At 31.2% G+C, this 10901-nt stretch overlaps 1 protein-coding gene and 1 pseudogene across 1 annotated transcript; one reads left to right on the top strand and one right to left on the bottom strand.

Moving 5' to 3' along the window:
* The first annotated feature begins 2194 nt into the window (after positions 1-2194).
* LOC114409378 (pectinesterase inhibitor 4-like) lies at positions 2195-3174 on the top strand. Its single transcript, XM_028372813.1, has one exon. The coding sequence runs from the start codon at positions 2225-2227 to the stop codon at positions 2909-2911; it is 687 nt and encodes a 228-aa protein (XP_028228614.1). The 5' UTR covers positions 2195-2224; the 3' UTR covers positions 2912-3174.
* Positions 3175-8514: 5340 nt separating this feature from the next.
* Positions 8515-9168, bottom strand: LOC114410579 (annotated as a pseudogene).
* Positions 9169-10901: the final 1733 nt, after the last annotated feature.

The following is a 10901-nucleotide window of genomic DNA, read 5'->3' as shown; positions in this document are numbered from 1 at the left end:
AACTTATAATCTAGTTTTACTAAACATAACCCTTGTGTTTGACTTGATTTTGATCATTGTATATATTTCAATACTCTATATAATAGATTTTCCTAAATCAAAAAACTCGTCGAATATTTTTAATTTATGTTTTACTTAAATTTACAAATTTATATTCTATTGAACTAATAATTTTTACTATTTCACTAACTTATAATTTAATTTGATCAATTGTTTTTACCTATTTTAATTTAGCCATTAGCTAATTGTTTATTACTTTCCAGTTTTACTTTCTATATATATTTTTTTCTTTTTGAAAAACAACGGTGTAAACAAGAATAAAGGGAAAACGACCTATATTAAAGGGGATGCATGTTAATTTGCAGCAATCATATTGACTTTCGTTTTTAAAGCATATTCGGCACTTTGGTATATGATATTATAATACCCTTAGCAGACAAAGTTAAATTAGGCTACATAATAGATAAGAATTTTTTTTTTCTTAATAAATCAAATTTATAATTGTAGCCCGATCACGGATCACGAACGCTTAAATTCTTGATATAAAAAAACACATACTATTTTACCGACACTCAAATGTATATAGCAATCAAAAAACATAAAAGTATATATTGCCATTAAGGTTTGCGTGGAATTTTAACTTGTTTTATTTTTTTGAGGTAATCTCAGCTTGTAAATTTCGTAGACATTATTTATTATAAGTAATTATCATTTTAGACTTTTCTTTTTATTATTCAATAGAATTAAAAAGGAGTTGACAATTGACATAGAAGGCACAACTTATCATCTCAAGTGTCTTTGCTCATCCTCTCGTCACGTACCCTCCATATAGCTGCCTTGTTGACATAATTATTATTAACATAGAAATTTGAGATCCCAAGCCTTAATCTCCTATGTTTGTGCAGCATTTCACGCATGCCAACGTGAAATGCCTGCACGTTCATTGAGGTTAATCAGATTAAAGACTTTTGAAGCTCTGTATTTGATACGTGTCGAGTAAATGTTGGAAGCTTATCTGTCCCGTTTTGCCTCTCAAATGCCGGCGATGTATAATATCTCTTCAACTCAATCAGTTATGATGTAGCAAAATATTTGCATAATGAAAATGTATTTTTAAGTTCAAGATCTATGTACGAAACAGCATTAAATATTTGTAGTAAGAGATTTATTATCAATTATACTTCTATTTAATTCAAATAATATTATCTCTTCGTGGAAGATACATCTTGTTCATACCAAAACAAATGAAAATGTTTTTTCTTCTTTTATTCTAAAATTATTGCATTGTTTTTACCCAAGCTACTTTGATATCTCAAAAATCACAGGGAAAATTGAAACTACTCCTAAGTGTTACTTAGAAACTAATAATTACGGATTATATAGTATTAATCAGTTAACAGATTAGTAATGTTTGGCCACTTTACTAGTTTATACTTTATCGGCAAAACATTTTGAGTTCTTTTATTAAAATATCGATTAATAGATGGGAATAAAATATTATTGAACAAAAAAAATATTTCTCGTCTGTTATAAAAAAAAAATCCTATCCATTAAAAAGAAACACGTGTTTGCGAATTCAGTTGATTATTTTTGTTATTGACAGCAAAGTAATTTATATCTTATGAGTATAAGAGATTATCATGTATAATATTGAGGATTTCATTTCATTTAATTATTATAGTTACCCTTTGTTTCTAAAATTAAAAAATTTATAGTAGAATAATCACAACTAAAATATTATTATTTTATTATTAAGTATCGTTGTTTGTCTAATGAATCACATTAATTATTATCATGATCATCCAATTATGAGTAATGTTTATTCAAATTATAGTTGGAAAGCTATTTGACAGTTCAGATTTTTTATAATTCTAATCAAACGTTTAGTAAATTATGTATATATATCAACAGTATAAAGGAAATTTACGAGGAAATTTGTATGTAATAAGTTTGTTGATTTTTCTGTCTTAAAAATCATATTTATTATAATTTCTTAATAGTTATTGATGCAATTTTCTTACTGACAATATATAAAAATTAATTTCTTAATTAAAAATGAAATATTAAATTAATTGAACAATTCATGTATTCTGGCACATTTTCTTAAGTTGCAATTTTATTAGTGAGGGACGTGGCTTAAAATAATCACGGAATACACCTATAAATCATGTAAATGAAGAGGACATGAAAAGATAGACGAAATAGAAAGAGTTGAGATCTAGAAATGGAAGCCAACACTTTGAAGCTAGCTTCCTACAAAGTTTTCACAATTGTTGCATTCATCCTTCTAGCCAAATTTAACATCATTTCAGCTTGTGAGAATTCTCCAATCCCCACCAATTCCACCCTAACCAAGATTGATTACACTGCCACCAATTATGGAAACACAACCATTCCATCCAAATCCAATTACACTCAAACCTTCAAAAGCTACATTAAAGCCTCTTGCAATTCAACCACGTATCCATCAATATGCTACAAAACACTATTCCCCTATGCTACAAAAATTGAAGCAGATCCTCTCAAGCTATGCAATGTGTCACTCTCCCTTGCCTTAAAGGCAGCCAAGAGTGCATCCTCCACCATATCAAAGATTCTAAAGAAAAACAATTTGACAAAAATTGCAGAACAAGTGGTGCAAGATTGCTTTGGGAATGTGAAGGATTCCATTGGTGAACTCAAAGATTCCCTTGATGCCATGGGACATTTGGATGGTGTTGATAGAAAGTTTCAGATCAGCAACATAAAGACATGGGTGAGTGCTTCTATCACCAATGACCAAACGTGCTCAGATGGGTTTGATGAGATGAACGTGGATTCCACTTTGACGGACAAGATCAGAAAAATTGTCTTGGATGTGGCAAGGAAGACTAGCAATGCTTTGTATTTCATCAACAACAATGTATACTAATTAATAATAAGTGGCTTATCTTTCCTTCTTTATTTTGTTTAGAAAGGGTTTTCTTTTGGCTTTGGTAGGTACTTGGGTTAATTTTGATGTGTTGATTGTATTTAAAATGGTTTGTGATTAAGTTATTGCTTTAAAATTATGTGCTCAATGTACATATGATCGTTTCCCTCTCTGAACCATGTAAGTCTGCGGCACGTCTTATGTTGTTGTACGAAGAAATTAAGGAATTGTGAAGGAAGTGATAGTCTGAAAATTAATGGCTATATTTATTTACAATCCAAATTTACTAGAATTTGTAAACTTTTGATAAAATTCTTAGTAAAAATTTGGATTTAGACTTAAATCTATTACACTAATTTGTAAGGTGAGAATTTTCTCTTATTTATAAACATTAATTTGACATATTATTAGTTGATATGAGATTCATAATATATCCTTATGATGTCAAATTAGGCTTCAAAGAGCTTAACATCTCAAGTATGAAATATGTAAAATTAGATTTATGAGTGATCTCATAATAATTCGGTAATAAGTGATTTGATATATCTAACAATACTCAATAGAATAATGTTTGATATCATCTTAACATTCGGATTTAAGTTTCACTCAACCTTATAAAATTAACTTGTAAAGTGAGGATTGTCCCATTAATATGAAACTTGGAGAAAAAAATTAAAGGGACCAAGATAATTAAAATTAAAATGTATAAATAAAATATAGTAGTTATGATAATATTATTTTGAAAAAAGCTGCAATAAAATTGGAGATCAATTCTTACACAATCTACATAAAAACTCACAAGAGAAAAAATTGCAAGTTCAAATCATATTATATAAACTTTCCTGTGTCTAAATGAAGATATAGAGTTATAAAAAAAATAGTTTTGAAAAAAGAAAAAAAAAGTAGTTTTATATTATGAAAAAAAATTAATGAAATAGTAAATGTATCAAAAAAGGTGCTAGTAATTAGTTAGCCATAAGGGCTGATGTTATAATAATAATAATAATAATAAAATGACAAATAAATTATTATCTTTATGTTCTTTTATAAATTAAAATTATTGTTTCTCTTTGAATGACTGTTTGGTGAACATTTGGAAAATTGATTTAAGTTAAATTCTTTTTGTTAAAATTAATTTTAAAGTAATCTTATTTACATTTGAATGTTGATATTTTAAAAATAAGTTAGAGTAAAACTTAAAATATATTTGGATGTTCATATTTGGATGTACCAACTCAAAATCAATTTTAAATTTCGAATCAAATACTTAATATAATAAAATTAGAAAAATTATTGCTAATGTCAATTACACACATATGTGTCTGTATGTTAAAAGTTAGGGTGGCCATGGCTTCCCTATTTCCCTATGAAGCTTCGTCAATGTTTGTAACTCACTTATCTATTTTAATTTAGTCATTTTATGTGTTTGGTAGTTTTGAAAGAAAAGGAAATGAAGAGAAGTGAAAAAGAGTGGAAAGTGATATTGTTTGGTTGAGATGAAGAAGGAAGGAATATTTTAAACTAAAGTGATTTTGTAGATAATAAAATAAATAAATTAAAATTAAGCATTTTTACAATTACAAAATAACCCATGCATTTGTTAATTTTTTAAAAGAACTAAAAGCTTTTTTCTTTTCTACTTACTGGTACGCGGACACTTATATACTTTGCATCACTTGACATTTGTAGGTAATATTTTAAGTTAAAACCAATTGTACATGAAAGAAAATTGGCACAACAAAAAAATTGGTTACTACTTGCCATAATCCTGCATCTTAGAATAATCATATTCAATAATGTAACATTTGTCACTAAACAATAATATCATCACAGCACACAGCATGACCCAATTTGTCTGTCACACATGTTTTCAAATATATATATATATATATATATATATATATATATATATATATATATATATATATATATATATAACCCCATGGTAGGAGTGCTACCTCACAGCCTCAGCTTATACTTCAGCCCACCTGCATAGCCAGAAAATTTTCTAGAATGCCAAAGTAATTCTACCTAGAAAAAATGATAACATGATCTCCTCTAAATAGAATTAGCCAAGGATACCATACAACCCAACCCGGAATACACATTATGTTTTAGCATGCAAATTCACATATTTGTAAGTGAACAAAACAAAGATGCGACAGTGACCTTTAAATGAATTAAATACATATTATTTTACTATGCATCCATGAGAAGAAATTAGCTATAGCAGTTAAAGAAACATATGGCATCAACATATGCTATTGCTACCATTTGCAGAACAAACAGACCTTCAACATCACAAATAAACACACAAAATTGAACCTACGGATTCCACTCTTCGTGTGCTAGGTTGGCAACCAAAAAGGGAGTAAAAGTTGGATTCAGAAACTATGACTAATAGGTTAAGACATATATTGGAATCGAAGGGACATTGGATCTTGTAAATATTGCAAACGTAATCAAGTACCGTTACCTCACAATTTCTCTTAAGCACATCTGCAAAAACAAAACTCAGGACTACCACTAGATGTTTAGGGCAATGTACATTAAAACCATTTTATCAAGAGGAATGTCACTAATTTCTGCAAATCTTCATGCCTTGTGTCTAAATGACTAAAGGTCTGCTAGAGAAAAAGTAACACCCTGTCTCCTACAAGCAAGTTCAAGTTGATTTTTTAGGTAGACCACAACACAACACATTGCGAAAACACATAATCCATATTTAATACAGAACCATACAATAAATATGTCCACATACTCAGTACATATAAAATGAGCTCATCACCAAAAAAAGACAAAACACATTGGTAAAGCACATAATCGATGTTTAATACAGAACCATAGAATAAATATGTCCACATTACTTGAGTCATAAAACGAGCTCATCACTAAAAAAAGACAAGTTCAACATTCAAGTGGCTGACAAATATATGTCCTTCAGAGTACTGCACGGTGGTGCTTTGCCTCATAATGTTAGTTTGCTAATACATAATGTCATTTCTCTTCTCTAAGGCCAACATGCTACGCTAATAATAAGAAGAAGAAGATAAGACTAACAAACATGAACATAACATAAACGTTTATCATCTTTTTTTTTAATTTCTCGTCAACCATCTTAATTCTAAAGTGATATTTTATTTAAAAAATACATACCTATTCGAGAAGTATATCTCAAAAACTATGAATTATAGTTTCAAAAATGCATTTCTGAAATAGGTATATGTAATTATGGAAATATATTTTCAGAAAGCAAAAGGAATGTACTTTTCTAAGAAAAGGAGTATGGGCAATCGAGGTGGAAAGGGAATAACAGGGGTATACTTAGTAACAAGGGAGGTCTAAATAGCAAGAGCCTTTTTTTAATTGTAATTTGGTAAAAATAGTCCATATTTAGCCCAACATAGTTAGTTGTTAACGATAAAGAAGCCCATTGACAAATAACTCAAAATATGAACTGATTCGTGCATGAGAGATGGATGTTGCGACGTTTGAATGGACGTCATAAAGCTGGTATTGGAATGAAAAATATGTTGGCCATTTCATCTCACTATTATCACCGTATCATCTCTCTGTTTTTGATCGATATACGCTTGGAAGACAGAGTCTTTCACATAGAGAAACAAATGGTACTATTTCTCACGAATACTCAATCAGGTGCATGATAGTGGATATGAATGGTTATCGACATTGATCGAAATAAATGCTTATCGACACACCATGGAATACAACAAGAATATTGACAGACCTCTCATTACAGTTGGATGGTCGGACTTGCGTAGTGAGTACAAATTGAATGTTGATCATTCCATCATGTTCTGGTATGTAGGTGACTCCATTTTCCAGATCACAGTGTCGAAGAAGCCGTGCAATCCATCATTAACCAAAAAATCATGGACGCAGATGCATTGTAAAAAATATTACTAGGTGACCCAATAGAGTTGTGCATTCTTAGCACCATTATCCTTTATTTATCTTCTAATAATAATAAATGAATATGAATAATCACTACTACAAAAGTAGAATTCAACGTCGGTTAAAAACAATATTCTACGTCGGTTAATGACCGTCGTCGTCTCAGACGACATAAAAAATTTTGACGATTTCAACGACGGTTAACCAAAACCGTCGTAGATATTCTCCAATTCTAAGACGGGCTGCCGGACAGGTCTGTCTTAGAATGTACGAAAGACTACGACGGTCATGGGGACAACACCGTTGTAGACTTAATCGTACTCTACGACGGGCCTGTGTAGGTGCCCGTCTTAGAGCATGGTCGAATTCTACGACGGTCTGCTCCCAGAGACCGTCGTTGTCTTTGCTATATTCTACGACGGTTATGTCAGAAAGACTGTCGTAGAATGGGCTTAATACTACTACGGTCTTTTGTAAGTGACCGTCGCAGTTAGTTGTAAATTCTACGACGGTCTTGTCCCATGACCGTCGTAAGAGAGGCTGAATTCTACTACGGTGTCGTCGTGGTGACTGTCGTAGAAATGTGCAGGTTTTACGACGGTCGTGTCAAAAGAATCGTCGTGGATTGTTTTTTTTTTTTTAAATAGCAATTTATGCAATACAAAGGACTATATTTTCTATCCAAGTCTTGTCGATGCCTGTTCAAGGAATAGTACGTGCACAATTGTCCTTCAGTAATGAACATGATCCTAAAAATGGTGTAAATATACATTTAGTCAAATTTAATCATAAGAGCACATAATTAAGTTGAAAACATCATAAGCACATAAAAATCCTAAGCAGATGAAAATGGTTCATAGAAGGATACATGCATGATAATGTCTCATTATTTTAAACTCATTAAAATAAGAGACACAACTTAATTAAGGATACACAGATTATTTGATGCCTTGAAATAGCTCAAAGAACTGAGCATCCCTAGTGACTTAGGCAGTTCTCCACTGAACTGATTATCACTGAAATCCAACCTATTCAGATGCAGCCATAATCCAATATCAGTGGATAATGGACCTGAAAACTGGTTACCTTGTAATAAGATCTCTTGAAGGTTATGTATGGATGAAATTCCATTAGGTAAAGACCCCGATATCACCTTGTCACCTCAACTTATTATCCTACCCAATTTTAAACCATTTTGAAAGATAAACAGGCATCAACAAACCTGAAGAAGCTAGTGGTGGTGTTCGAGAAACTGGATATGGAGTGTTTTTTGGTTGTATCAAGCCAGGATTGTTTTCATAACTGTAAAATGGAATAGGGGATTTGTTAAAACTTGTACTGAATGAATGTTAAATTAGCTTACATCTGTCAGTTGTAGGTAAGATAGATTGATAGACATTTGAAAGTATAAGGAATATATCATTTGATCAGATGTTAATAAATGTAGAATAGATATACCTGCATAATGCATTGTGACAATAGAGAAAATGAGAGAAGAGAAGTATAAGGAGACCGAAGGATGGATGAACCAGGCTAGCCAAGACCATTACAATAACTACCATAACAATTACTGGATTTGCTCTTAGAACCCTAACCACCTGTTTAATGTAAGTACCAATATTCAAAGGTGAATGTGTTGAACTTGAAGTACAAAAGAAAACAGAAGGTCACTCTAAAGAAATTTAAAATCAACCTGAGTAACCAATGGGCACAAAAATCATCCCATGGTGAACAAGCTGAGTAATAGATGTCAACCTGCAGAAATTTAAAATCAAAAACAAATTCTGATCACCAGAATACGCAAAACCAAGTGTGATTTGGTAACTCACGGAGTGGTCTGTTGTCCACCTCCTTCAGAGCCAATGCTGTAAAAGATTCCTGCAGACTTTCCAGCTAGTGTCTGTGTGCACCATAGACCTCCAGTTGCATCCATGAAAACTTTGAATTGAGCAGCCATTAGTCCAAATCTTGTGGGGAAACCAAGCAATAAGCCATCAGCCTTAGGTAGTTCATTGGGTGTCATAATTGGTACATCAGTCTTTGGAGGTGCTCCCATTTTCCCAAGGACCTCTTGAGGCAGTGTTTTAGGCTAGGTACCTGTATGAATAAGAACATCATAAATACATAATGAAAATACCCAGATTGTTTCAGGTACCTGTATGAATAAGAACATCATAGACATTAAGTAATCTGAAAATGTGAAAGACAGAGGCTTATAACTCAAAAGACATGTCATTACAAACCTACCATAGCTTTGCTTCTACTCCTTCAACAAAAACAACTCCTTTTTTAATCTCGTCAGCTAGCTTCTCAACATGTTCGTACATAGTATAGTAATAAACAGTAAAAAAGCAAAGTAAATTTTAATAAGATTCACACCACAACATTATGATAGACAATTAAGTACAACTTCCGAAGGACGTTATCATAGGTCAGGAGGTACTAAATTAATAATGAGCCCAAACTAGAAAAGGGTTGAGACACTCTTGTGCTACAAAAAGCACAAACAAAAGAACTCATGAGTAAAAGTTAAATTTTGGGTCAATGATATCACCTGAGGTCAATCAAAATCATCATAACCCAAAACAAGGCGTGATTCACTGATTCATGAAGGATTATTGTACCTACCACTGATGCATCAATAGAGGATTATGGTGACAATATGCGTTGTATTTGTAAAAACCACAAGTAGACTACAACAACATTTGTATACCCATTGGTTAGTTGTTCGTTTACTGAATTGAAATGCAGGTTAATTACAAACAACCACTTTCCTGCTTGAAAATTAATTTCAATATACAACTCAAATATTAACTGAAACAATGTATTGTTCAAGGCACACGCCCACAATGAAGGGCTGGATTGGAAATTGGTTCCATCATCTAAATTGAAGTTTAATCATAAAATACATATGAAAAAGGAAGAATGGGCCTTCTAGTTAAAAAAGAAATTCTGCCTTCAACGAAAATTGCTCCTGAGTTATCTAAATTTTTCTAAGTTCTCATTTCTTCATTTGGAGAAAATATGCCACCCATTTATGCCAGAGTGTGGTCATGGTCTCTTTTGTTACCACTGATCGATCAGAAAACCACTGCACATATGTAAATATGAATTTAGTAAATGACATAGCACGAGGTCAAAACTAGTGACGTCTAATTACATTAACAACTAAATGAATAATAAGAAACATACGTGAATCCATTCATCCTTCAATCCATTCATCCTTAAAAAATTAAACATTAAATTAAGGACCTAATTTCTAAATTGAAAATTTGCATGCCTTGTTGTCATTCATCCTTATAATTCATTACTTAACTACTCACATAGCCATTGCCAAATAATCTGTTGATAACTATTACCAAATTTTAAAAAATAAAAATAGAGTTCGTTATGTAATAATATCATTGCAAACTTGCTAAGCATGATTCATGATTATTTGTATCTAACTTGTGCCGAATCCAAAAAAAATCCTATTACCTTGTATTCATGTAGTCCTTTTTTGTTATAAAAGTTTATTACTCATTAACCAGGTTTTTTTAAATAAATAAATATGTGACGCTAAATATTATAAAATTACTATCTTTCAAAAAAACCATTTTGAATTAATTGGCATGCAACTTAAAGTAAATAAATAATAAAAAGTAATACCAAATCACGATCTTACATTAATATTAAAATCCCAACATAATTAGATTTTAACCAGATTCTTCCCCTTTGATTCAACTTCCTCCCAATTAGTGAAAGCTTTGTGAATTACATCATTTTTAAGTAAGAATCATGAACTAAATCAATTGCTACATGCATCGTCAACTTTGGAATTACCTGCCATTGCATATATATCATAATAAATGAAATTAGTGATCAATCGAATATATAAAATTAGTAGTGTTTGTTGATATCAACTCAAGTACTAAAGGCTTACATGAATGTAGCATTGTCATAGTTGTCATTCCATATAGTTTCACACATCCACATTGCTACCTATATTCCACAATCGTTCCTGACGTGTCAATTTATTTGTTTATAAGCAACTATATTATGAGATAAACAATTGTCATATTTACAAAGTATATTT

The sequence above is a fragment of the Glycine soja genome, chromosome 4, assembly GCF_004193775.1.
Source record: "Glycine soja cultivar W05 chromosome 4, ASM419377v2, whole genome shotgun sequence".
Classification (NCBI taxonomy): domain Eukaryota; kingdom Viridiplantae; phylum Streptophyta; class Magnoliopsida; order Fabales; family Fabaceae; genus Glycine; species Glycine soja.
Note: the sequence above shows the minus strand (reverse complement) of the source record. Positions and strands in the feature narration are given on the sequence as shown.